This window comes from Gasterosteus aculeatus, chromosome 8, assembly GCF_964276395.1.
Source record: "Gasterosteus aculeatus chromosome 8, fGasAcu3.hap1.1, whole genome shotgun sequence".
Classification (NCBI taxonomy): domain Eukaryota; kingdom Metazoa; phylum Chordata; class Actinopteri; order Perciformes; family Gasterosteidae; genus Gasterosteus; species Gasterosteus aculeatus.
Window position 1 is genome coordinate 10,950,144 of NC_135695.1, and position 27,993 is coordinate 10,978,136.

At 43.3% G+C, this 27,993-nt stretch overlaps 2 protein-coding genes across 18 annotated transcripts; one reads left to right on the forward strand and one right to left on the reverse strand.

Moving 5' to 3' along the window:
* The first annotated feature begins 86 nt into the window (after positions 1-86).
* dnajc6 (DnaJ (Hsp40) homolog, subfamily C, member 6) lies at positions 87-27,091 on the forward strand. 17 transcript variants are annotated; one of them, XM_078108140.1, is made up of 20 exons: positions 87-469; positions 3,935-4,091; positions 7,099-7,234; positions 12,197-12,246; positions 12,812-12,960; positions 13,681-13,803; positions 14,799-14,932; positions 15,459-15,653; positions 15,813-15,930; positions 16,492-16,571; positions 16,814-17,007; positions 17,641-17,667; positions 18,492-18,863; positions 19,551-19,694; positions 20,288-20,389; positions 20,571-20,705; positions 20,789-21,121; positions 21,303-21,454; positions 21,833-22,009; positions 24,582-27,091. In XM_078108140.1, the coding sequence occupies exons 1-20, from the start codon at positions 452-454 to the stop codon at positions 24,681-24,683; spliced, it is 2,898 nt and encodes a 965-aa protein (XP_077964266.1). In that variant the 5' UTR covers positions 87-451; the 3' UTR covers positions 24,684-27,091. The 17 variants fall into 17 exon arrangements, with proteins under 17 accessions (XP_077964266.1, XP_077964267.1, XP_077964268.1 ...); XM_078108141.1 differs by having other exon boundaries at positions 21,306-21,454; XM_078108142.1 differs by lacking the exon at positions 17,641-17,667.
* LOC120824020 (endogenous retrovirus group PABLB member 1 Env polyprotein) lies at positions 22,268-24,224 on the reverse strand. The gene is made up of 2 exons (XM_040184569.2): positions 23,976-24,224; positions 22,268-23,849 (listed from the first exon to the last, which is right to left on the reverse strand). Exon 2 carries the CDS (start codon positions 23,777-23,779, stop codon positions 22,535-22,537), a length of 1,245 nt encoding a protein of 414 aa, XP_040040503.2. The 5' UTR covers positions 23,780-23,849; positions 23,976-24,224; the 3' UTR covers positions 22,268-22,534.
* Positions 27,092-27,993: the final 902 nt, after the last annotated feature.

Genomic DNA, 27,993 nt, shown 5'->3' on the forward strand with positions numbered 1-27,993 from the left:
CTCCTGCAGCACCTGCGCGCAGCAGCGGGACCGTCAAAGCAATCAGCCAGTTTTCCCTGAGCTCCATTCCACGTTTTTTCGAGGCTGTGCAGGCGACTCGCGCAAAGCTCGCTGAGCGGCGCAGTTTCCACTGTGACCGTTGCACCTTGCACGTCGTTTTACGCGCAGCCGCATCATTTGCAGATCCACCAATCGCCACCGCCGATCACTCTGTTTGGTGCGCTCGTGCCAAAATGTGATGCCGTAACGTCTGTCGTTCTGTCAATTTACCGAGAGGTTAACGTGGGAGATTCCGGGCAATCCTTGCAGAAGGGTGGATCTCGCAAGGACGTTTTATGCTTTGACCTTTGACAGGAGGCGCATGACAAATCAAAGGTCGGTTTGCCTGTAAACGCAACCCGGTCTCAAAAAGCGCATCTCCACCACGACACCAGACGGAAACATCCGATGAATGAAAGCAGTCTGTCAGGTAATGTCATCGGTTTCTTTTCATTTGATGTGATTGATGAGACGCATATCGTGGCCTACATCTGGGGGGGGGGGAAAAGGAGAGCGCATCATGCTCCGTGTGTGGATGGATGTTACGTAATATTGCGCTGCCTCTGGAACTGCACTTTACTCCACTACATCCTCCCCTCCACCCCCACCCTTCCCCCGCCAGATGGACACATGTTTTTAGCACCAACACGCTCTTGTCTGTAAATATGTTGCTGGGACATCCTTATCTAAAAACACAAACGTGTGGCCTCTTCGTGGTTTTGATGCTCGTGCAATTCGCGAGCAGCACGAGTGGCATCTGTCGGGTTATTTTTGGTTCAGCAGGTGTCGATTATTTTCTGTTTTATAGTCATTGCTGTGCTGTGGCTTTCGATGAACGGCTGGACTGATTTCACGTCTAGGGGGCTTTTCTGTCAGCTGATGATGTCGTTACAGTAATGACATCATCGGGTCACCCGCGAGAGGCACCAGCAGCCTGTCCGCGGGTCGATTTAGTGACGGCACGAGCTTCCTTTATTATTTACTAGTATGGCTATTTGGACGTGATCGATGTGTATTGGTAGTTGTATTGATTATCAGTGTTATCAAGACCACCGTCTTCATCATGGCTCTACATTGCGCGCACAGCCCCCTTTCTTGTTTTGTTCAGCACGTCACATCCCCAATATGGCGCGCAGGTCACGTGAGCAGCTTAACACAGCTCGTGAGGTTTTATGCACTGGCAATGGTAATTTATTCCCAATATTCTCTCATTAACTACGTAATTTTTATTTATTTATTTTTTTCAATGTTGAATATTAGAAAGCTTCAGGATTGAGACCCAAAACATGGAAGTGGAATTAAATTCAGAAGAGTATGTGGGATTGATATAACATTTTCAGTTTTGAACCCACATCCTTACGTCAATGTTTTGTTTCATGAGTTTTTGCTAAAATGCCTGAAATAAGTTTTTTGGTTAACACAATCTTCCGAGATTTCAAAGTTTTGTTCTAAAAAATATACTTCAGTAAAAATGCCCCTTTCCTGAATTCTTAAACTCTGAAGTTACTTTAAATAATGTGGTAGCTAAACTTCAGCACGCCAGCCATCCTTTATTACAGCCTATGTGACCACGGTGTCGTTAATCTATAGCATAGCGGTGGCGTTTTCATTTCTGCCTATTACGTTGACGCTTAAAAACCCTAAAAGCGATTTTATTCCTAAACTTGAAATGGCTTAGTTTCAGCAATAATTCCAAATTCCCGTGCAGCTTTCTGTGCACCACTGCAATGCTAACTTCTTTACTACAAATATAAGTCATCTCCACTCTAGTCATTTCTCTAAGACATACAAGGTATCAGTCGAACTACCCCCAAGTCCAAGCTGGGTCAAAGCCTGAAGCTCTACACAAGATCTACACAAACTAGCGAAGCAAAGATGTGGCCTCTACATTTTCAAGTACTCTACAATATTTCACTCATTGTAATTGCTATTGAGCAGGGCAGCATGCACGTTGTCGTTCCTCTATAAAGACATGTTGCTTTTTATCATCTTTTATGTTTCAGTTTTTATCAAACAGAACAAGAATCCTTGTATTAAAGTCTCACTGATTCAAGTCCTTTGTCTCCTCCATTGAGTCTTACAGCTGGTCCAGCAGATTCCTGGATGCTACTTTAACCGAGAGGAGTAATCATTAACCCTTAATGCATCCTTACAACTGATGGTAATAACTAATTACCATGAGGCCATATGCTGTATCACAATTATTAAACAGTTGAAAATTCACTGTACGTTGCATCTAAAGGCTTCTTGAGAATCTTATAAGGGATGCAAATGAATGCCACAACTGGCATCATAACTCAAAATCCACCATATGTATATTATTATATATTTTGTATATTTTATTTAGACTTATTTTCTCAATGCAATGTAAGAATAAGTGGGTTATGTCCATTTTAATTTTTCATGGTGATTTATATTGATTTTTTTTCTGTCCATGAACCCATGCAGCATTAACTTATCTCAGCTCGATTTAGTTTTTCCTCCTGGGTTTGGACTTGGCATTGTGTGAAAACCTTTGATCGGGGCAGAAACTGTGACGTCCTTAACACACCTGCTGTATCCTCAACACGGTTGGCACAGTTTGGACAGGAAGCTTCATGGCAACAAAGCAGCAGCAACCCGTCATGTCCGGTGACGGTGGGGGTATCTTTCCTTCCCTTTTGGACATTCCGTTCCCGCTGTGCTTTGAGCTCCAGTTTGCTCCCCTAAAAGAGTTTCCCAGGCTCATGTCCTCTTTTCAGAACCATGCAGGGTTTCTGTTGCCAGGGGACAAGGCCAAGGAAGGAAGCATGCCATATAATGGTCAATGTTCTGTCCTTCATGAATCCAGGATCATTTAACAAAATATTGGGACCCGAACAAGACAACATTTAGAGCTAAGATTACAAATCTTTAAGCTTTTAATTAAATCACAAAGAGCCGGTTAATATTCCGAGGCTGCTGCAGTACTGAGAACATTTCCCTTGATGCAGTGGCAGTTTCCTTTGAGTCAAGCATGGCGCTGTTTTCATGCAATGCTGACGACTCCTCTCATTTGAACTTTTATACCGACAAGGCCAGCCTTTTAAGGGCCCAAATGCATAATGTTAACCAAATATTTATTATTTATATCTCTGTGTAATATCAATGTAAATGTATTATCGCTTTATGATAGATGTGCTATGAGGAATTTGAAGACTTGTGATGGCCATTCTTTTCTAGCATTCAATGAATCAAGAAAGCAATGTGTTGAACTATTTTAATCCATTTTAATATCGCCATCATTATGACATATCTATTAACTTCCTGATGGTTAATTATATTGTTATGTGCTGCTCAATAGGCGAAGTCCCGAAGCATATTTTCTTACGGTACCATATTTTTGTACTTTCTTAATATGACAAATCCTCCTTTACAGAAACAGAAGCCACAGCTAGATGCAGCATAACATGAGACGATTAGAGTCTACGTCCACAGGCAGCAGCAGCAGCAGCGACAGAAGCGTCGTAGTAAAATGCGGTGCTGCTGAGGAAAGAGGAGGCGAGGGGAGGGGGAGAGAGCGAGAGAGAGCGGGGGAGAGAGAGAGAGAGAGAGAGAGAGAGAGAGGGGGGGGGGGAAGAGACGGAGACACCGACCGACCGGCAAAATACTTATCTTCCCATAAAACAGAGGAGAAAGGAGGGTCGTCCTCTCCTGCTCGGACATGCGGCGCACCCAGCAGCGGCAGTAGCAGCAGCAGCGGCGGCGGTGCGGCGCCCGACGCGGTGACGGCGCGGCGCAGCCTTTACGTCTTTGCAGCTTCTTTTGTCTTTAACGGATTTTTTTTTCCTTTTTCTTTTTTTTGTGCGCTTTGGTAATGAGCCTGTTAGGGGCCTACAAGAAAAAGACTAGTTATGATGGCTATGAATCTTTGCAGCTGGTCGATAGCGGCGGAGACAGCTTCGGCGTCGGCAGAGGGAGCAGCGGCAGCGGCAGCGGCGGCGGCGGCGCAGTCGCGAGCACCACAGCGTCAACCCTCGGACCGAAGGCTGGCTCCCTGAGAGAGGAGGACTGCAGCACCATGGACAGCTCAGGTAAGCGTCCCCCCCCCCCCCGGGGAACGTGGCATGGGGGATCGCACGCGGGACGTGGAGAGCGCTTGTGTAACATGTGATGACTCGTCGCGGTATTACCGGATCCGGTGACTGTCCCGGTGTCAGGGTCAAGGTTTTAGCGGTGGGAAACATGGCCAGCCATAGCGGAAGTATGGAGAGATGCTATGCACCTCCCCGCAGGGCTCACAGTGGCTCCAACACCACATAAAACCTCAACGGATTGAGATACATGTCCCTGCACCATCGGGTTTGTTGCTAACCCTTCTCAGAAGGTGACCACTACTGATGCATTTAATAGCGTACAGACCAGACTGGATGTTGTAGATGTGTTTTGATCATTTAAGAATATTCATTGGCACATATTACACTATCCTAGTGAGCATAATGTGTTAAAATACATTAAATATGAAAGCGTTTGTAAGCTAACTCATTTGCAGTCATTGGTTAGGGATGTTTATATCACAAGAACAACATTCCGTTGCCTATGTACTGTTTCACATGGGCTTTAAATCTGAAATTGTAAATATTCTAAATTCAGAAGTGTCGTTGACTTGCACATGATGGATTATGAGCCTCATCCATTTATACTAGCTCAATTGTTTTGACACCTCATTCCTCAATGAGATCAATTCTTTCATTGGTAAAAGAGCTTTGAGAAGAATGAACGTAATATTGCTATTTAAACCATTGCTATAATGATACTACAACTACTAACTATTTATTACTTAGTTAATTATATTTCCCTGTCAGGCTAAACACTTGGCCAGTCCAAAAAGGCACAAAACACCATTATTTACCAAACATAGAAAGATGTATAGATCTTGATCAACACAAGACTAACTTTTATAGCATCTAATTACATCTTTACTTATCATATTCATATGTAATCATATTGTACAATGAATAGTAGGGGGAAGAAAATAAATGCCTCTTTTTTCATTACTCAGCTTCAACTTCCAAATCGTCCCTTAATTTGGAGGTTTGAAGATAAAGTCTTTAGATCCTCGCTGCAGTGCTGTGTGGACACAGCCAGCCTACAATGATGGACATTTGTGTGATACAAAAGAAGCCGGAGGAGGAGGAGGGTCAGTGGGCAAAGGGGATTGGGGTTGTTGGTGATCGGCAGGGTGTCAGATGTCTGTCTGGTACGCCAGGCCCCACCATGGTCTCTCGCATGTATGTCTCTGTCTGTGTGAGTCCACGTATCCATCTGTCCCGTTCACACGGCCCAATGCTGAGGGTTAAGGGTTGGCACTCCCGAAGAAGGAAGCCACGTTCATTGATCCATCTGGCAATGCCGAGAGCTCTATTCTGTTGATGTCCCGCTCTGTCTCACTGTGAGTGGCTTGGCCGTCTGATGCTGCTGTGTTATCTGATGCAACGTATATCAGAGCCTCCCCCTGGTGTGCGTATTAGCGAGGTTTGTCACGGTAACTGGCTCAACAGTCTGCACCCTCCCACGTCCATCTGGCCACAGACACAGAGGCACATAACCAGCTAACAGATATGCAAAGAAATAGACAAAACATAAAATAGAGGCACAGAATAAAGAGGATAGCAGACATTTAACCAGAAAGGGTGTTCATTCACGCTGTAAAATATTTTTTCATGGACAAATTTAACCTTTGTAAAAAGGTATGAAAATTCAGATTGTTAATCACACACTCCTTGTCTCATCAGCAGCGTCTATGATCACGCAGACGAGAGTCCCGGGTTGACGTCACAGTCATTTGAGTCCAGGATGCAACGCGGCCCGGCACAGTGAAGTAGCACTGACATTGCGATGCTGCGATGCTGCGCTGCTGCGATGCTGCGCTGCGCGTTGGCTTGTCAGGCCTTATTGTTGTGTGCATGCATCCATCTGTGTCATGCACACCGAGCTGGATATATAGGGAGGACTGTTTGAGGCTGTACGAAGAGAGAAACAAATTCAGACAGCCCACTGATCCCTGTGGACATAAGGAGAACAGTCTTTTTCTCCACCCGGGTCATCTCTTTCCTTCTCCCTCCCTCTCTCTCTGTTTCTATTGGCCGGCTGTGAAAGCAATAGGAGGGGGTCCGAGTAAGGAAGAGCGGTGAGCTTTTGGCCTGGACTTGTGTTTTGCTTTTCCGGCAGTGAGATTGTTTCTACGCACATTTGTTCCTTCACTATAACAGACACGCCTGTACCGTTGCAGGTACTGAATATGATTGACAGAAGCAGGTTGAGCTCACATTGCTCTTGATTTCAGGGAAGAATATTCTGTCATGCTCACTCGGAAATTTGCATAGTAAGGATGTTAAAAATAGACCAAAACATGCAGCCCAAAAGCAAGGGAAGTGTTTCAGTTCCCGCTCCTCAGCAAAGACATGGCCGCCGTATTCGCCGTCGTATTAAATGAATAGTTCAATATTTTGAGAAATATGCTCACCCCCCTTTGTTTCGAAAGTTCCAGAAGAAAAGTGTCCCATTAAATGATGATTGTATGTCATTAGTCCCACATGCAATGAACAAATGAAATGATTTGGAATTTAGATTCAGTCAGCAGTAGAGTTAACATTTATTTTTTCAGTCCTTTTATAGATGCCACTGTGGTTGCTATGCGTGTAGTGTTTGAGAGGATAATCTCTAATCACTAAAGAGTTGCTGACTAAGATAGAACGCTCGGGTCTGTTCCAACGTTTACTTTTACCGTGTCATCACATGGACATGCACAGCTCCACGGGGCATCCATGCGTCTTGTCTCTTTTGTCCTTGTCCCTCACTCTGTTACGCCTACACGTGTATATTCTTGGTGTGTTGTGCAGTGACTCATGTGTTCATCACTCGAGTCAAATGAAAAACTCCAGTTTGTATACATTTATTTAGTAATGTATAGAGTCTTAAAAGACATCCGTACATTTACATGAAAGTGGGCCTTTTCTGTTCGCATCCTTACTGTGTCGGCTCCCGTGTATACTGTGCTTCCCTCTGGATGCTGATTGCCTAATGGTCCTCTGTCCCCAGATATGGATGCTAACTATAGTGGAGGACTGTTGGATATGGTGAAGGGAGGAGCTGGGAAGTTCTTCAGCAACTTCAAGGACAACTTGAAGGACACACTGAAAGACACCTCCACCAAGGTCATGCATCAGGTTGCCACGTAAGTTAGTGCTGCATTCATGCACATGAGGTTCTATTGTGTTCTTTCTTTTCGGCCTCTGCATTCCTATTCCCGTTACCTCTTCAGATAAATCAAATACGGTCACAATCTCCATCCTTTCACCTTTACTTTCCCAAATGAATCAGGAGAATCTAAGACGACAAACTGCACAAGTTAACTTTGCCTGCTGGTGGTGCAAGTGCTCTCACCTGCAATTTGGGTTAAAAAGTATGTATCGGTAAGTAAGTGCTGCTGCTGTAACCTATTTCTACAAACCAAACTGAAACCAAATTAACAAGACTATGCTGGGTTCAGCGACCGCTGAAAACATATTTAATCCCAAATCAAAAAGGATCCTCCTCTTCTCAGTGATAGGGCTTGTTATGGCATATGTCTGTTTTCATGTATGATGTAAGTAGCTTACATGTCATCTGCAGTCTTTACAAAATTACAGGCCTTCAACGATGTCAACATTGTATCCTAAATATTTAATTTGGATATTGTGTAGTTATTGTGGATATTATTGTACATAATAGTATGGTTATTGTGTAGATATTGTGACCGGAAATAGTGAAATAGTTGTTATTTCGCATCTGTGTTTGTTGTAAGAACGCTTGTGTGACAAGTGATATGCGAGCAGTTTATAAAGTATAGCGAAACAGTTTCACGGCACCATGCATCGTACTTCACCCCATTTTGAATTGTAGCGATTACTTAGACCAATTGAATGTTGTTTCAGCAGGCGATGACAATGTAATATGGGTGTCCAACAGCTTTAGAGGGGCCGAGGGAGGAAAGAGGGGGGCAGCAGAGTCTGGCACGGCTCGGCCGTCCCAGTGTGTTTGTGCACAGGCATCTGCACAGGGCAGCACAAAGGGGCCTCTGTATCGTCAGCTCCTCCCTCACTATTGACTCAGCAAGTTTGAGCGTTGTCTCCGCTCCTCTGCCGCTCACATCTTGACAAACTCCCACTCTCCTGTCCGCGGCGATCCCCTGGTGTTTTCCTCTTCAAAGCGCCACCTTTCCTTCATCTCCTCTCCTCTCTCTGCTGTCTCCTCTCCTGGCTGAATTATTGATAGCACTTCCGTGAGCCAAATGGCCAGTGCACTACTGATACAGAAGGATACATTTCATTCAGGGCCAGTGTGAGGTGGTCTGTGTGCTGACTGTATATGTATGTGTGAGTGGGTGGTTGGGATAATGGGGCGAGGGGTACCAGGCTACCGTGGCAACCGGATAAAAAAGCCTTTGGAAACGAAAAGTAGATGGGCAGAGGTATTTTAATGAGCTACAGTTTAGTGCGGTACACTTTAAAACTGCTTTGACAGGTTTCTTTGGCGACGGCAGAGAAGTGTCAACATAAAGTATCCCGCTGTGATCTGACACACTGGAGAGTTCACTGTGCCGTTGTATGAATAACATTTCATAGCTTCGTTCTAGTTGGCTGTGACATCACAGCTGAATTTCCGAGGTTGAGGGCTCACTTTGTGGTTTATTGCCATTATAAATAAATGAACATCTTGTGAAATGAGCTGTATAACAGACGATACAGTAGATGTGCAGGCCTGTTCCGGGCGTACGGATTATATAGAGTAGCATGATTCTCTGGGTCCAGCCTTTGGTGGCTTCCCTGTTTTAAGTCAGCAGTTAATTAGAGATATTTGATAACGAGCTGCAGGATCTAATGGCGTGTTCTTGAGAGGTGCGCTGCTCTCCATCACCCTGCAAAAGAGGCTTCTCTCTCCCACCCTCCCGTGTCCAAAATATATTAATCACCAAATGAAATCAAGGGTGTCATAATATTTTATCTGAGTCTATCTCGTCGGTAATAACTAATCGTTTTGATTCACCTCACCGCTCTCATCAACCGTGTTTCAAACCTGCGCACGTCCTGTTCGAGACCAAACAGCAGACATTTAGATACCAGCTGGTGAACGTAATGGAGCCTCTATCAGCTGAATACAGATATTTTCCTTAGAGGTCTGTGGGGGACGAACCAAAGCTTTACGAGGAGTTGGACTGATGAACATTGGACTTCATAAGGCAGACTCTAAATTGTATAACGGTGTTTATCCACTGTATGCTTCTGAATGTTTAAATAGGAAATAACCTCCATAAGAAAAGGTTTGTCAATTTTGTATGTTTACCTTTTAGCACTGCTTTAAAGTGTACAAAATTAAAGCAGATTTGAGACCGACATAAAGAACCCAAAGGCTATAATCCTTTTTTCCAACTATCTTCCTATTTTAGCTTCAAGAAATATTTAGATATCAAGCCATTGCTAATGTATCTCAATTACACATATATCTGCTTTCATATTTATATAAAAGCAGATAAAGGCAGATATGAAAAAACAAATCAATTTTATGAAATTGATTCGTTTTTAAGCCTGGATGTTTGCTATACCTTCTGACAGAGGTGGTCAGGCGAGCTCACTTGTTAACAAGGTCCACTTTTAACATCCCAAAAAGACCTTGTTGGTTCATCTCCATCTTTCATCCACTGTATTCCAGGCAAAGGTCACATAATTATTTATTGAAGCCTGCTTCAATGTTTACAAATCTGTTTGTAACGCTCGGCTGTTCTGTGTCAGTGAGAAACTCAATGGCAACGGACCAGACCAGTCTGGCTGATCTGGTTTCGTGAAAGGCACAGTGTTCTTAGTCGGCACCCAGACACCCTCCGCCCTTCCCCTGCCAAACACATATTCATTTGTCCTTCTCTTGTTTCTATTTCTCATCGTTCACCATTTCAATATGACTAACACTCTATTGGCATCTCTCTTTCCCTCCCTGTAATTATTTCTCCTTTTTCCTGTCTCTTTCTAGTGCCCAAAGTAAATATCCATCATAATCCAGTCCGAGTGTGTGTGTGTGTGTGTGTGTGTGTGTGTGTGTGTGTGTGTGTTTAGTCACTTGGGACGAGGTCAACACAACTCTCGGCTGTAGTGAAGCTTTAAAATGACTCTCATGCTCCTGATGTTCACCTTCGTCCTAGTTTTAGCGCTTGTGGATAACGTGTGTGTGTGTTTGTTCCCACTCACTTCCCTCACTGAGCGTTTAACTGCAGTGCTATGGTGCGAGCTAAAAGTAATTTCAACACAAGTTAAAGACTGAAGTTGGACTAAAATTGTAATTGTGAATCTGTGAAAACATTACTGGAGAATACATTTAAACATGTCAAATGCAAGACGAAGAACAAAGATGAGATATTGTAAATAAGAGAGTTGACCAAAGCAAAGCTATTGTAGAAATGAATCAGTGCAGTAACCAAATATCTAAAAATCCATACAGACTGTCAAATAAGTTCTCATGTCACTAAATCTCTCTATATATATTATTATATATATATATAAAGTGAATCACATAACAGTTAGGAAACAGTTATAGAGTAACTGCTGCTGTTATTATCTTTATCAGCAGAAAGAACACACGTCTCTGGTGTCAGCATTGCCCTTCTTTACAGTCGTGTCCGTCTACGTCTATTCGCTCTCTGTACCACAGCTTGCAGTACATTTTAATTGGCTGCAGCTCGTACTTCAAGAGGTCACGGAGACTGCTCATTTGCATAGTCCATGGCTCTCGGCCACGGCCATTTAAACCCGACACCTGACCTGCCTCCCTCCCTTAATAACCAACAAGCTGTTTCAGGATGGATGCAGGGACAACAGCAGATTTGTGTATTTTCTGGACCAAAAATAGGACAAGATTAAATGTTTTCCTCGTTCCCTCAAATTTATTTTCTAACGTTCTTCTTCCTTTATTTTCCCCCCAAAGTAATAAACAAGATGTGATCCAGCAACCTTAACAAGGTGAAGAAAAAGTTATCTGCCTTTCTTTGTGATATAGTATACAGCAGCACAGATATTCACCTTTCATAACACCGTGCAACCTGCAGCCAACATTTTCCTCAAGGCATAAATGCACAGAATTGGAAATAGAAAGTCGAAGTGTGATCCAATTACTTCATTAATGAGGGCTTACAGGCGCAACAGCTTTAATGGATTTAACTCACCATACGTGTCTGTTTTACGAACAGTTGTCTATGTCACACAACAAACACGTGATTTTTTGGAATTGACGTGCATGTTGATTTAAGATAAATCCAAATATCCTGAAATGTCTTAAAGGGTAACACTGTAAAATGCTTAGACATCCTTAACACACGCTAGTTGAGTAGCACCGCATTACGTAACCAGGTCAAGGATTGCATCAGGGCCATATGGCACTCCTGCGCGATTGGCCATTTTATAAATGACTCCTCAAATAGAAGAAAATAACAAGTGAGTCTCTGTTACAACAGATTACACTCCACTCTGCACCCGTTTAAAGTGTTTCATATGCGCTATTTTCCTTCCCTTCCATGGTGCAGTGTTTCTTACTTGCACGTTTGTGCACCGCAGCTGCTCTCCATATGGAATAGCTGGATTTAGGAATGAAAGGCAGTGATGCTTGATTGAAGGATTCACATATGGTATTCCTTTGATCAGCCTAGGGTGATGAGCCTGAAAAAGACAACCCCCCCAAAGCCAAACACACGGAAGCTTCTGCTCTAAAGCCTTTTAAATCAAATTACTTGGCTGTGCATAACTTGCAGAGCCGCTGACAGCCAGAAGCAGATGGATCAACCTTTTGGAGGCTGGTCATCAATTGATCTCCTTCTTTTTAATGATTTGATATTTTCAAGAAGAAGAAGGGGGCATTTGTTTTACTCACTTGTCTAAATGCCTCCTTTGTCTGAAACCATCAGCACCTGTCTAACACCTGTAATATAACACCGAGCAAGGGTGTTTGGTTTCACAAATGTGTGCATATTTCAAGGATTTGTTGGGGTATCAGTGGACTCAATCACATTTGCTGTGCTTGGAATATTGTTAGAGATTTTTATATCAATTCTATTTTACTTTTCGGTCATGAGAGTTGCATGACAAATGTTCTTTAAAAAAACCTTTCTCTGTTACAGGTACACTAAAGGGGAGCTGGATATTGCCTACATCACATCCCGGATCATAGGTAAACACGTTTGGCTGTGCATCTGTGATTGTCTGCAGAAATAATTAATCCTTTACTACTACTACTTTGCTCCACTGTAAACACCCTGATATGTGTTCATGCAGGGCCCCAAATCTCAGAGTAAGAAGCTTTTTAGATAAACTTAAAAAGTCTGTTTAATCTGCATAATAAAATACAATAATGTGTGTGACCGCATTAACCTACACAAGCGCAGTCACATTCAGACCTCAGCTTTCCGTCCAAACTCATCCATCGTACCCACGTTGCTTCCAGCAGCACATGCTCACGAGTGTGGATCCACAGTGTGTCCTTTAGAGAACATATTCAGCTGAACATCTGTCACCTGGGGGCTTCTATCCTAAACGCTTTGTGTGCAGCGGTCATGCTTGGATCTAGACTTTCCTTCTTTTCAAATTTCAATTCACTAATTGTAGATTAATTGTAAAGATAGAAAAAAGATGGAGGATGTTGCTTTTGGCTTATACATTGTATGTAAACATCTACACCAACAGGGCACGGGGCTCTTCCAGAGATGCAGCAGCTGAATGGTGTATTTTCTTTTCAGTAATGACCTACCCGGCGGAGTCAGTGCAGATCGGCTACCAGAACCACGTAGAGGACATTCGCTCCTTCCTTGACAGTCGCCATGCCGACCACTACACTGTCTTCAACCTATCGCAGCGTAACTACCGCGGCGCCAAATTCTCCAACAGGGTGAGTGTGACAGTGTCTCATGAAGCTACAGATGTATTGTATGATGTTTGTGTCTAATTGTTAGTGGTGGCTTCACCATTTTTACCTCATTGCAACACTTAAAACACTACAAAACGGAGATAAACATCTCCATACTTCAAGAGATGTTAAACAGCAGTGACTCACTTCATCACTTCAGAGACCAATGTTTCTCTAAATGAAATATCTAATTTGGGATTCACTAATCCAAGTGTCCCCACCAAATTATGATTTCAAAAGCAGGATTTTGATCAGAATGCTCCATCTATTCTATTTCATTCGTTGTTTACAGAAGCATGCAGTCATGCAGCACTTTTTCATAGGTGAGAGGCATACGTGGGATGTCTTTAGATAAAAGAAATACTGCCACCATACAGCAGAAACTTAGCTGAAGATTAAAGATGTGGGATTAACTTGTCAAAGAGGGCCCCCTGTCTGCTTAGTTTCTGTATATCTGCCAGATGACTCGTTGCTGTGTTGTGGTGCTGTGATGTTGGAGTGTGGTTGCTAACCTCCACCACTCCTTTCTCTCCCCCGCTGAGTAACTTTTGGGTTTCCACTAGTTTTTGCGTTTTTCACCTTTCTCTCTGCCTTCGTTTTAGTGCCTCTTCCCTGCTTTTCTCCAGGTCTAGAACTGTCTGTTTCTGTTTCAATCCCTGTTTTCCTCACTTCCTTTGACATTTATTTCTCATTCATTTTCAGGTTTCTGAATGCAATTGGCCTTCTCTCCAGGCTCCCAGCCTCCACAACCTGTTTGCTGTGTGTAAGAACATGCACAACTGGCTCAAACAGAATCCCAAAAATGTGTGTGTCATCACCTGCTCGGTAAGAAGACGCTCATTGTATTAATCCCTCTCCTCGAATTGATGGTATTATATAATTTTGCATTTCTAACCACGTGCACTGCCACGTTTCATTTAGTCACCTATGACGTGAAGGCCCTTTCAGTGTACAGAGGCAGTTTTGATCATTATCTCACCAATGGATTTGGATTGAATTCACCCGTTTTCTCAAGCACAGCACTTAAAAATATGTGTCTATTATTTATGTGTCCGTGTTTAGTAATAAACCAAAAACCCCAAAACCATTAAAGTGCTGTATTTTCGGGGATATATTTGCAAAAATGTTACATATCAATATGCATATTTTACTCAGCAGAAAAACTCAGCAGACAGAACTAACTCTGGCTCTAGTTTAGTGACGTTTGCTTTCTGCAGGGTGCAAGTTGCAACTTTACCGCCAGCTATGCTACCTCCTGATGCTTTAAAGGTTTGATAATGTCAAGCATATCTGAGCACGGCTAAAACTCTAAATAAAAATGCTCAGTGAAACAGGCCTTTCTGTCTTTTCTAATTCAGTGACAGCCACACTGTACGCTGGTGAGCATGTTATTGCCAAGTCGAGGTGGTTTTGCTTGGCAAACGGCTGCATCTTGCATAACCTCCACCAAGCTGTTCCTTTCTTAACAAAATATTTTCTCTGCTTTGGATCACAGGAATGCTTCGGTCCTTCTGTAACCTGAAGTGAACTGAGTCAATTTATGACAGTGAATTCATTCAGTGTCCAAACACCCTTACCACTGCTACGCAGAATGTTGGCCTGGTTGGGCACATGGTTTCATCATCAGACTTTTCCATAAACTGTCTCTGTGTTCTGTGGCTTATTCCATACATGTCCACTCTGTCATTGCTGCGATGCAAAGATAAAGATGGAAGCAGTGCACGGCATAAGAGACCAAAAAGAATATTATTGAAGCTTTAGAATATAACCTGGGATTTCTTGGCAATTCTTGACACGTCCCCCTTATTGTCTGTTTTTAGGATGGTCGTGGTCCCTCGGGTGTTTTGGTCTGTGCCATGTTCTGTTTCTGCCACCTCTTCAACAACCCGGTTCCTGCTATGCAGTTGCTCAGCGCCAAGAGACCAGGCTCCGGCCTGTGGCCATCACACCGCCGGTTTGTGTTTTTGGGGTGTGGTTGCAACAGAATGAGAAAGAGAATGGTGTAAGAAAGGTAGAGAGAAAGGGAAGAAAAAACGTGCCTAGAAAAACACTAGATGCTTAGATTTTGAGGCCTCTAAAAATATCTTCCGCCTTTGGTTTTCTACAACACTGAATATTGAAGCTGTCAAAAGTAAACACAGTCGGCATCTGCCACTTCAGAAGTCAGTGCATTTCTTTTGGGATTCTAGCATAGTATCAGAACAATTTTTGTCGGGCCGACGCTAATTAAAGCTCAAACAGTGCAGCCAGGAGTCCTCAGTTTCCTAAGCCTGGGCATTAATCTTAATCAGACCCTTATGGCTTTGCCCAGTGGATGTATTATTTATCAGTATATGCTAGAACATCCAACAACATCCTTACTGCTCGTTTGCTGAGAATTGAAACGGCAGCTTCAACAACCCCCTTATCACATACAGATGACATAACGTTGACAAATGAAACTAGTATAGAAGTGATTACATTTCCTTCTCTCCATGCAGGTACATAGGCTATGTGTGTAGCATGGTATCAGAGAAGCCCAGTCTACCGCACTCCAAGCCCTTGATGATCAAGAGTCTCACCATTACTCCGGTCCCCTGTTTCAACAAGCAGCGCAGCGGCTGTCGGCCCTTCTGCGACGTCCTCATTGGGGAGACGAAGATCTTCAGCACTGCACAGGAGTACGAGAGGATGAGGTACGGGCTTCTCATTTGAAGGGCGTATGATGTGTTTGAAGGTACGATGAAAGGGTCTGAAACACACCATGCTCTTTTCCCATCATTCCTCAGTCTTTTTCCGCAACGTGTCCTTTATAATTATACTTTTTTTTTGTTTCTCCTTCACAAACATTCCAGAGAGCACAGGGTTCAAGAGGGTAAAGTGGTTTTCCCTCTGGGTGTGAGTGTGCAAGGAGACGTCATTGTTTCAGTCTACCACATGAGGTCTACCATCGGGGGACGACTGCAGGCCAAAGTAAACTCTATCCGCTCTGTGTTGCATCCCACCGCGTCTTCTTACTGAAACGCATGTCTGTCTACTGATGAGGTCAACATCTCAACAAAACCTGACTAAAATGTTTGTGCGATTGTGAACACAGCAGCGCATGACATGTTTTGTACAATACTGAAATGAAAGCTTTGCCTTTAGCATATTAAGGCCTTTGTATTTTCCACTAGTATCATTTTCAACAAGTATAATTTCAACAGAATACTTGCTGATATTGGTTTCAGGTTGTGTGCCATGGGAGGTTTTAATTAAATTTAAAAGTGTGGTCGCATAGAACTAGAGCTTTTACAGGAAACCCAGGTCAAAGGAACCAGCCATTTAAATCAAACATATTTCAGCTTTTTCAATTACTGTTTGAACCCGTTTAGGTAAATGGGTTGAAGTGGACATGTTTACACACAGTCTCTTAACAGATGAAGTGTATATCCCATAAGGACCATACGCACTATTCAGCTATGACTATTGATGCAAATAGGTATGACACTAATATCCCATCACCCACACTTACATGTGTTCTACTGTCATTAGGTGTCCAACACCCAGATCTTCCAGATCCAGTTCCACACTGGCTTCATTGCTCCTGGTACCGCCACGTTGAAGTTTAACAAGTAAGTACTTTTATTATATTTTATTACTAGGATTGATTGATTGATCACCTTGCTGATACCTTTACAGATCTTCACATTGCCACCAACAACCTAAAAATACAAAATGAGCGCTAATAATTGTTTGACAGACCGAGTTGAAATTATGATTTTTAGAAAAACATATTGTAAAAAATCCTGCCAAACGCCGTCTGTTTTCCCTCCCTGTGCTTCCCACTATAACCTACATACATTCTTCCTCTCAGACCAGAGCTGGATGCTTGCGACTCTCCGGAGAAGTATCCTCAACTCTTCCATGTGATAGTGGACCTGGAGGTGGAGGGGATGGATAAGCAAAAAGACTTGACGCCACCGTGGGAGCAGTTCCCCTGTAAAGATCTGAACCCCAGCGTGCTCTTCTCCTGCCACCAGGAGCATCAGGATGCACTGGCTATTGCTGGTAGAGTGGGGACGGCTTCACTGGGGGCAAATATGACACACAAACAATAATGTGGACTGTGCATGTATGTTGAATCAATAACATAGGCTTAATGTACGTCACACTTTAGCTGGGAAGCTATTTTATAATGATTGATCAGAAAGCTTTTTGTCTTTAATTAGCCTTCAGGAAAAGGCATTAAAGGCTCAAAGACTCATGTACGTTAGACAAAGAAAACCCCCCCAGAGATTATAATGTCGGTAGGCGGTGTTTAGCACTCACAGAAAATCAAAGCAAAGTAGCTTGGTTTAATTCAGCATGATAACTTCTACCTTAGTGAATGCATCTGAATAGTTATTTGCTCTGTAGAGCTCCGAAGCATGAATGTACATTCAAAACAGCTAAAATTGGTTAATTGACTTACTAGTCATTCATCTAAAATAACCATCAACAGGAGTCCTTACTTACAAAAGCTGATGCTAAACCAAAAGCTAAAAGTCTAAAAGCCTATTACAATCTACAAATGCCCAATAAAGTCAAAACCAAATGTATATGCTCAAATGTTTAGGATGGTGCAAAACACATATACACATATTAATGAATGCAGACACAAGAGCACACTGATGAACTAACTCTCATTCCTGTACCGACAAGATGAAATGGAGGGATTGGATCTGGAGGGTAAGACAATAGAGAGGAATAGAGAGGACCACGGACCTGAACGTAACCACGGATTGGTTCAATTCAATCATGCAATCATGGACCAATAAGTCTTCTGTGACTGAGTCTTTTTACAATCTGCATTGATTGAATTGAAATGAACCCCTTGTTATGGAGCGATATATATCATTTTGGTAGATGACTTAAATCTCTCTCTTGATTAATAAGCAATCATCTGAAGACATACAACATTGCTGTTGTATCTAATTCCGCTGGTGGCCTCAACAGCAGACCAATTTTCACTGCACAAAGAGAAATACGGTGAACTGGGTGAAAAAGCAAACAATCCCAGTGATGGTAAATAATGGAAGTAAAGGGAGGAACTGTGGAGCAATAAGTGATACAGATAAACATGTTCTACCAAAGTGAAATATTGCTTTAGACTAATGCTAGCTAGGTTTATAGTCGCAAGTAGATTCCTTTCCCTTCTTTAAAAGCATCCTGTATCGATTGAACCCATAAACTAGGATTTATTATTTTGTTATGTAAATTACATCCTCTAATTGTTGTAGCTAAGAGCAGCTACTAGTGGCAAACTGCAGAAGTCTGGTGTTTAGAGTATCACAGCACGGTACGCAGAATCAGGAGAAAAACTGGTGCTTTTAGCGGTCCTACATACCTACATAGTTATGCCCATTATGCCCAACTCCCTCTTAACCTATTCTGTATTTATGTCTACTTTGCCCAAACAGTTTCCTTTTTATCCGTCTCAACCGTTGGTATGCCTCTGTGCCATCTGGCCACCCCTGAAACCTCTCCTCTGTCTCTCTCTCATACACCTGCAGAGCCAAGTCGGCCTCACGGAGGCGCAGACAGTCGGAGCCACGGCGAAGAGAGCGAGCCCTCGGACGACGAGATGCTCTCTCTCTCCAGCCAGCGAAGCAGCGCAAGCACGGCCCCCGCGAGACCCAGGCCCCCATCTCCAATGTCGGCCGCCGCTGCACCCGCCGAAGAAGTGGATCTTCTTGGCCTCGATGGGGAGGAGATCAACCGGCCTTCGTCTCACCCTCCGTCTGCTGCAGCCGCCACTACTGACCTTCTAGGAGACTTGTTTGGGGGCCCACCCCAGCCAACCAGTGGGGCATCATCGGCACAGTCCACACCACAGAAAGTAGCCCAAAGCACTGCCTCGCCGTGCCCCTCTCCTGCGCCAACAGGTGAGATCCCGTGGGAAAGGGATTTTATTGGAAACACTACACTCATTTTTAAGTACAACATTGCTCAAAGTAAGTTTGCATTAGTTTTTCTCTGACTGATCTAATTAATTAAGAGTGAAAGTTGAGTTTGACTTAGATGAAGAAAAAGTAGTTATTTGAACCAAGGGTCAGTTGACCAGCTCGTTCGAATGCATTCTACGGTTTATCACAGTTTTCATGAAATGATGCAAAGCTGTTCATGAATGCATACATACCTTAATTTAAAATAATTTTGGTAAGCCAATAAGGTTAATAATAATTATATATAAATGCATCAAAATAAAACTTGTAAGCAAGCAAAGATAAGCTATAGTCAAGTTGTCATACCTGTGTCATAATAATATAGACATCTAAAAAGTGGGTCACCCCAAATCGCAAAAAATTGATTTCTTTATCAAAACAAAGGCTATTAGGGCAAGCAAGATGAAGAACATTTTTGGCTAGTTGACAAAATGCAATGCATTCTGCAATCAATCACAAATAAAATGTGACAGTAACTTCTGAATTTAAAGTATGTTTCATTTTGGTACATGGAAAAAACATTCTGTGATCAAAAGTAAAGAAAATAAAATCTAACTTTCATAAAACATCTTGGTCATACAATTGAGTAAGGCAATAATAATGGTGGGTCTGTTTCTTTTCCCACAGCATTTAATCCCTTTGGGACGGGTCCCATGCCTAAGCCTCAGGACATGATGGGTTCATTTCTTGGACAAGGTAATGTGGGGCAGACAGACCCCTTCCTGCATGCTGCTCGCTCTCCATCACCCACTCTGCAGCCCACCAGCTTGGGTAAGGCATGCTTCTGCCGCACACTGTCACCACATTTTGGATGTAATAAAACAGTCCATATCAGGGTAAGGCACGTTATGCATAATCTGCAAGTCACGCATTAAGCGCATGTCTCTGTGCATCAACTCTGTTTAAAACTTCTAAAATGGATTTATGTTTGTTAATATCTTTGTCATATTTGTGTGCTCTGTTATTGCTCACTTGCACACTGGTTATGCAATAGTTTTCCTTTTCTGTATGTTTTCTGTGTGGAAAGGAATGGACTGGCATGTATTTGCAGCTTGTCTGATTTGTACACATAGATATTGCATGAACTTGATATTTCGCCTCCAGTAGGAATAGTTCCCCATCAGCATAATTATCAGCATGAAGACATTTATTTGGACTTCACACCCTGAGAGCAGTATGAGCCCGACAGAAGCGAGACAGAACTGTATTAGTTGACTTATCGGTTTTCATGCTAAAATCAAAATGCAAAGCTATATATTGTTGGCGTGAACCCAGCGAGTATTATTATTTTCTCAGGCTGTGTGGGTCGATTAGTCACTGTGTCCTCAGCTCAGAGTGTGACAAACTTTTATGTGCTCGAACAGGCCGGAGTTCCCCCGTCCCGCCCACCAACCCAACTGTCAATATTCAGCAGCAAAATGCGAAGGGAGGATGGGACTGGAACAGACCTGCAACAACAAGCGCAGGTAGGAACCAGGAACCTAAACACACAAACGGTCACACACAGATAAACAACAACAGCACTAAATGTCATCCAGTACATCGTTGGGGAAGCCAACTAAACTTTTTCCCATCTGTGTGAGCTGGTTGAAATGTGTAAATCGGAGAGCCACAAATATGTCAAGTGTTTGTGTATTTATCCGGCAGCAGGCTTTGGTGTGGGCAGTCGGTCAGCCACTACCAGCCCCACAGGCTCGGTCCACAGCACCCCCACCCACCAAACCAAGCCAAACAACCTGGACCCGTTCGCTGACATAGGAAATCTCGGGGGAAGCCTCGGAGGTCAGTCACTGTAATTATTCTGTAGCACGTTAGCCATTGTGATTCCTAGCATTTGTCATAATCTCTGTCCCTTGCACTGGCAGGTCCCGGCTTCTCCAGCAAACCCACCACTCCCACTGGAACTGCCCCGTCCATCCCTCCCACTGGCTCCCCATCAAGACCTCCTCCGTCACCCCAGCACGCCGACGGGCGGCAGCCCAACGCAGGAGCCGGCTTCCCCTCGTGGCAGCCAGGTGCTGGAGGCGGTGGAGGATGGCAACACCAAGGACAGGGCCCTGCCGCGCAGCCAAAGCCCAGCCCCAGTCACACCCCCATGCCACACTCGTCACCCCAGAACCGACCCAATTACAATGTCAGCTTCCCTGCAATGGGGGGAGGCTCGCCCAGCGCAGGGGCCAAAGCACAGGCTGGCATGGGTGAGCAAGAGACGTGGATGAGACGTTGTCTCTCTCTCTGTTATATAAAGTACTTGACACAGTCATTCTTTAGTGGGAGTTACTCACTCTCACTCAATGAGTAGTTTACAGAGCATTGGAGTGCACAGTGCAGGATGGTAAGTGGCTTATAATGGCTTGTGTTTTTGTTGTTCCTCTCTAGCAGGTTCTAAGCCCAAAGCCTCGCAGGCCAACTTTGATGACCTGCTGTCTGGTCAGGGCTTCGCAGGGACCAAAGAAAAGAAAGGGCCCAGGACTATAGCAGAGATGAGGAAGGAGGAGATGGCCAAAGAGATGGACCCTGAGAAAATAAAGGCAAGAGTCCGATGTGACGTTGAGCAACATCTGTGTATTCATTGTTTATTTAGTTTGTTTTCGTATTTGCTGTGAATGTTAATTTGAGATTTGAGCATCACTACATATTTCAGAAGGTTTTCTCTCCTTTGATTTAGTGTAGCAGAATAAAAGTAGGATGGTGTACTCAAAAACCTTTGTGCTATTAAAGCTTTTCTGTCAACAGATTTTATCAGGTAATCAATGTCGGCCCCCCATGACAAAACTTAATCTTAAATTACTCTGTTTTAAAACAAGAGCTTACAAAACCCTGAAAATATATTCCCGCTAATTATTGTTCCAAATCTAGTCACGATGGCTAATGGCTCCCCGTCTTTCCCTCTCCGGTTTGTGACCCAGATCCTGGAATGGATCGAGGGGAAGGAGCGTAACATCCGCGCTCTGCTGTCCACAATGCACACTGTGCTGTGGGAGGGGGAGACGCGCTGGAAGTCTGTGGGCATGGCTGACCTGGTCACTCCGGAACAGGTCAAAAAGGTCTACCGCAAAGCCGTCCTGGTTGTCCATCCAGATAAGGTGAGACACGTGATGACTGTTGGAGCTAATGATAATAAAGTGAGCATCTATTCCTGTATGAATACAGGGAGAGAAAATAACATGCTCTTTCCCTTTTCTCAATTGAGGAACATTTGCTTTGAAGTTTATGCTCACATGTTGTGGATATGAAGCTGAAATTAAAGGGTCCTCGTTGAATCAGCAGACCTTTCTTGCTGACTCTGCTGTTAAACTTCAATAACAGAGTAGTGTCAACACCAATTCCAGACCTACAGCATATTCAAAATTGATTGTAGTTGTTAATTTATTGGATTTGTGTTTTACAGCTGTGTCCCTGAAACACCAAACATAAATTAGTTTTAAAACCCATATCCTGTTCAAAACCATATTTATTATTTATTCTGATGGTAAGACAATTGCTGATGTGTTTCGAAGCACATTGTTACTGTTTTATCTAAGAAACATTTGCTGTCTAAGGATCAGTCATGTTGTCAAAGTAGAAAAGGAAAACGCTTGTGCCTTATGATTGAGAATAGTTCATTTAACTCAACGTATATTGAAAATGAACTTTTTCACACACGATGTAAAGAAAGAGAGTAACACAATGAAAACAACAAAAACGATAAGTACTTCAACAGCGCGATGACCCAATGAACCAAAAGCGGTTTTCAACCAATCAAATAAAGAGCCAGAACTATCCTGGTGAACAGATTTAGCAGTATCTCGAAGGTGGTTGACTACATCGCCAATGGTAGCATTATAGTCAGGCACAAAGGTACAACACTCGGAACCAATGACGGCACAAGTTCCTCCTTGGGCTGCTAAAAGAAAATCCAGGGCTGCCCTGTTTTGTAAAGCTACGAGTCTAACAGAGGCAAGTTCACTCGACAGAAGCATGAGCGCCTTGCTCGTTTCGTTGGCAATCACCTCTATCGAATGAGACAGATCTGCGATTTGATCCAGTGCGGACATAACTCCGTAAAAAGGAAGAAGGGGGCCGAGTACGTTCTTGAAATCCGATTGATGGTGAGTCCCGAAGGTATCTGAAAGCCCACGTTGCACCCGTTTCGGAGCTTTCTTGGGCAGGGAACGAGCCACTCTCATTGCCGGGATGACGTACGCCAATCCGCAGCGGCCTTTGTAATCCACGGGGAGATGCGGGTACGCGAGGTTTCCACACACCCAGTACATTCCTACAGGGGATGAGATGGAGCACCCGGCAGTGCGGCGAGCAAGGGCGCTGAAGCGAACCTGGCCCGCTGCTGCCAAACAACCCTGGGGTGCAGAATCCAGAGATTTAAATTCCATATTTACTTGACTCGGGTCCCATTCGAATGTACGTAGGCAGTCCGAATGTCCCACGTGCGTCCCGCCGTTGTTCTCGAGACACCACGGGAATTTCTGCGGGATGAGCTGTATGGCGACAGGTTTGGGAGTTTCGAGACACCTGTAGCAGTTCCCGTGTCCTGTAGAACAATTAAGTGGTCTCATTCTGAGCTGGGAACAATCCGGGTGAGAATAGGACTGGGACAACGGAATGTGCATCAGGTGGCAGGTGTCGCAGTCAGAGGCAGGTAAGGCCATCAGAGGTAGGCCTTCTCCTGCTGTGTAGGGCAATAGGCCACAGACGTAACAGCTGGAATCTGGGCCCACGTGCTTGGCTACTTGCCAAGCCATAGTCAGAAAAATATTGACATTATCTAAGCTTACGTCTGGTGCCTTCATGACCTTTGGGGCTGCCACGCAGGACGCCACCAAGATCAGTGCCAGGAGGCGTAGAATCAGGCGCATTGTTGCGATGAATCCACAAAATCTGCCTCCAAATCCTCACAGTCAGATTCACGAGTAAATTAGTTTGTACCTGTGAAGGAATCAGTAAATTGAGGATGTAGCGTCCAGCAGCAGCACAGCACAACTAAATCTCAGCTTACAAATGGCAAGGAAAGGAGAAGGTAAATCATAGCAGCAGCCAGTGAAATGGGCTCACCTGTGGTTTCAGCCTTCAGGAGAGTCTTTTTACTGTCAGGACTCCTCAGTTAGATTAGGCTCATGTCTCCGTGATGGGCTGTGAGGTATTGGCAAGTAGACGTCACCAGCATGCATGCAATGAAAAAGTAAATGTCACCTGTGACCTTTCTTATCATCACCTCTCTAATCAGTAGGGGCAACCCAAAATCACAGTGGTCTAGTGAGTGGATCACAAGATCAATACCCACTGATCAATCAGTTTAAGACATCAGCATTCAAGTAATCAAAACAGGGCAGACTTTCTTTCAATATGATACAAGTGCACGAGCCAACAAAAACAAGGACTAGTTGATTCAGAATGACAAAATATAAATGCAAACAAGAAAACGTAAAAACAGTTCGTACAAACATACTTTACTGCACATGCATAATGACACACACACACACACACACACACACTTGGAATAGAATATACAAACTTGTTAACACTTCAATAGAAGCAACAAAAGAAAATACACCATTTATAAAAGTGAACGAAGTAAAGATAACCCATTTTTGTCAAGTATATTTTCATCAGGTGAGTTTTCAGCGGGTTTATTTGTGTTTTTTCTGTCTCCTCTCACAGGCGACGGGACAACCCTATGAACAATATGCCAAGATGATTTTCATGGAACTTAATGACGCTTGGTCAGAATTTGAAAGCCAAGGACAAAAACCCCTCTACTGAATAAACAGAGGAAGGGAGTCAGCAGAGGATGTCCCTCCTAATTCCGTCATCAAATCCTAAAAATGTGTCATCATTTCTGATCAACATGCTACAGCCCTAAAACATCTGCCTTTATACCTGTGCTTCGACCCGTACCTCTCGTGTCATAACACACAAAGAACGACCAGTTGATCTGCAAAGACTGTCAAAGGACTACAGGACTCCAGCCACCAGACGAGCGGGGAACAGAAGAACCCCGTAGCTCAAATGTACCTTCTTACTGTATGTATGCGATGCACCCTGGCCCTGAAACACACCCGGCAATCAAAGCAGAGCCCCGTCGGTGTCTAGGAAAACAAAAAGAAACGCTTGATTGAGGGGAGACAGATTAAAAAAGGGCGAGAGACGACAGACCCACATGATAAGAGAAAAACGCATCGGAGAGTAAAAGGTCCAGAGCCCCAGTATAGTCTGTAAGGCCCAAATAAGCATTTAAAAGCATTTTAACCACAAAAACTAAAACTTATTTAGGAGTTGTAATGGTAGGAAAACTGCTACTAGCGCTTTTGCTGTTGATTTCTGGTTTGCTTCCTTCTCCATGAGCCTTATTTATTTAGTTTGCTGAGGACAATAGAAGAGGCAGATGATGTGGCTCTACAATAAAAACACCGGTCGGAGGACCACTACAGTTTCCGTTGCTGACGTAATATTCAGATTAACAAAAAGGTGCTTGTACTGTAGGAGAGTGATCCATTATTGGTGTGTTGATGTTATCAAGCCTGCTGTGTTTCCATGTTTGAGGGAAATGAGGATCGAGTACTGTATTTTAGGGTTAGCACATGTTCATTTCCATACATGGAGCACCTCAGGGCCTCATGCCTACTCATTCATTAATGAATACATGTATCTCTGCAAGGGAGCTCTGTGAAAGCACAAACTTCACTCGGTGCAGCTCTGAAGGGAAGCCATTGTTATTTATTATTTGTTCACATATTGCTTGTTTAATTTGGTTTGTTTTGTGTATCAACCTTGCAGCATTTTTGTGGTTTAAAAGAACTGATCAGCAGCAGCTAAACGCATGTAAAGGACGTGTTTGAGACTTTAGGGCCATTATCTTTACTCATCCACTGTAATATACTGTCAGATGATAATGTCCACTGATAGAACGATCATTAATGTGGTTTAGTGTATCGCACATGACCACATCTCAAATTATTCATTTTTCTCAGATCCTGTATCGATCTGCTGTCAACACTTTATCAAAACACTGATTTACGATGATTGGACGGTAATCTTTTTATGTTCCGAGACATATCCATCACAGCACTGACACTTTTATTGATAATTATCATGCAGCTTTTTGTCTGGATGAGTAATTCTGGAATCATATCAACATTTAGGAACGACACACATGGTTTGACACGTCGCAGGTTTCTAAAGAATATCAAAAATATTCTAATGCTGTCTCTCTGTATTTGGGAAATTGACTGCTGACATGGTCTCCTTCTGTAAACGCATGCAAAAACATAATTTATGAAATAACCAATTGGAAGGCAAAAAACTGAAGTAATTCTCAAATTCCTTTTTCGGGGTTCGAGGTTTTCACAGGACTCCAGTGATCCTGGAACATCTCCAGCCTCCCGGTTTGCAATGCTGACAGAGCTCGACTGTAAAAGTCAAAAGTTAGGACGCATTTCCTCATTCCATTCAATGAGAACGTGTGGCCAACCTTTTGACTGGTACTGTACATCATTCTGATCAAAAATCTGTTTACAGTAAATTTACACACGCACAAATAGAGACGAATATTTGCCTTCACATGTTCATGAAATGTTTTTAATGTAACAATATCATGCTCTTGCTTTCTGTCTGTTTTGGAGTTCTAGATTTTGACTTCATCATTCCCCACGATGCACATTGGCTTTGTTGGGGTTTTTGACTGCGTACTGAGTATGTCTGCTTTAAAGTGCTGTTCATGCAACTGGACAGAGCGCCTTGACTGAAACGGGTGCCTGAACAAGACTCTGGGTCAGAAAAGAGGCTACTGCTTCCCCCGTTGATTTACCAGACACTGGAAGCGCCAGTGACACTATGTGCTCCTGAGCTCCAGTGACGCTGAGGATGTGAAATGACCCTCACGAGCTCCCTCACTGGCTGAATTCCCTATCTGCAGTCTTACGGCTATGTTAAAAAGCTAACCTCTATATTGTATTCAATGGGTGTGTGTTGGTTGAAGTTACGTATGGAAGTGATCCGATTTGTAAAACAAAACTACTGTACGTTAAGTGTTTGCCTGTCTGCTGTTCAAGTATTACTAAACTGTGTAAAAAGGGTGTTCATGTGTTCCCTTTCAGGTCTGTTTACTGGTACAAGATGTACATAATGATCAAGTGCAGAGCACAACAATAAATAGTAAACAGAAAACAGAAGCGGGATTCATCAGGTTTTAATTAATTAGTTTCTTGGTGTTTTCTCCTTTTGATCACTAGAGGGTGGCAGCGTACAACACATGGACTACAAATGAACTACACATGGACTACAAATGAACTACACATGGACTACACATGGACTACACATGGACTACACATGGACTACACATGGACTACGCATGAACTACACATGGACTACACATGCACTACACATGAACTACACATGGACTACACATGAACTACACATGGACTACACATGGACTACACATGGACTACACATGAACTACACATGAACTACACATGGACTACACATGAACTACACATGGACTACACATGGACTACACATGAACTACACATGGACTACACATGGACTACACATGGACTACACATGAACTACACATGGACTACACATGGACTACACATGGACTACACATGAACTACACATGGACTACACATGGACTACACATGAACTACACATGGACTACACATGGACTACACATGGACTACACATGAACTACACATGGACTACTCATGGACTACACATGGACTACGCATGAACTACACATGGACTACACATGCACTACACATGAACTACACATGGACTACACATGAACTACACATGGACTACACATGGACTACACATGAACTACACATGAACTACACATGCACTACACATGAACTACACATGGACTACACATAAACTACACATGGACTACACATGGACTACACATGAACTACACATGGACTACTCATGGACTACACATGAACTACACTCTGTCTAATACAAACTCATCGACTTAAGGTAAAAGAACCAGTGCAAACATCTGAAACTACCCCATTGTTAGTAAATGTCAGAGAGCAAAATCTTACTAATTACTTACTTGTAAGATTTCCTGCAAAAT

Bases quoted from the DNA above. Each gene is read 5' to 3' on its own strand.
- dnajc6 (XM_078108133.1), top strand. From the start codon at position 3,875: ATGAGCCTGTTAGGGGCCTACAAGAAAAAGACTAGTTATGATGGCTAT. The intron at 12,247-12,811 runs GTAAACACGTTT...TTTTCTTTTCAG, and splicing joins CATCACATCCCGGATCATAG to TAATGACCTACCCGGCGGAG. The intron at 18,864-19,550 runs GTGAGATCCCGT...CTTTTCCCACAG, and splicing joins CCCCTCTCCTGCGCCAACAG to CATTTAATCCCTTTGGGACG.
- LOC120824020 (XM_040184569.2), bottom strand. From the start codon at position 23,779: ATGCGCCTGATTCTACGCCTCCTGGCACTGATCTTGGTGGCGTCCTGC.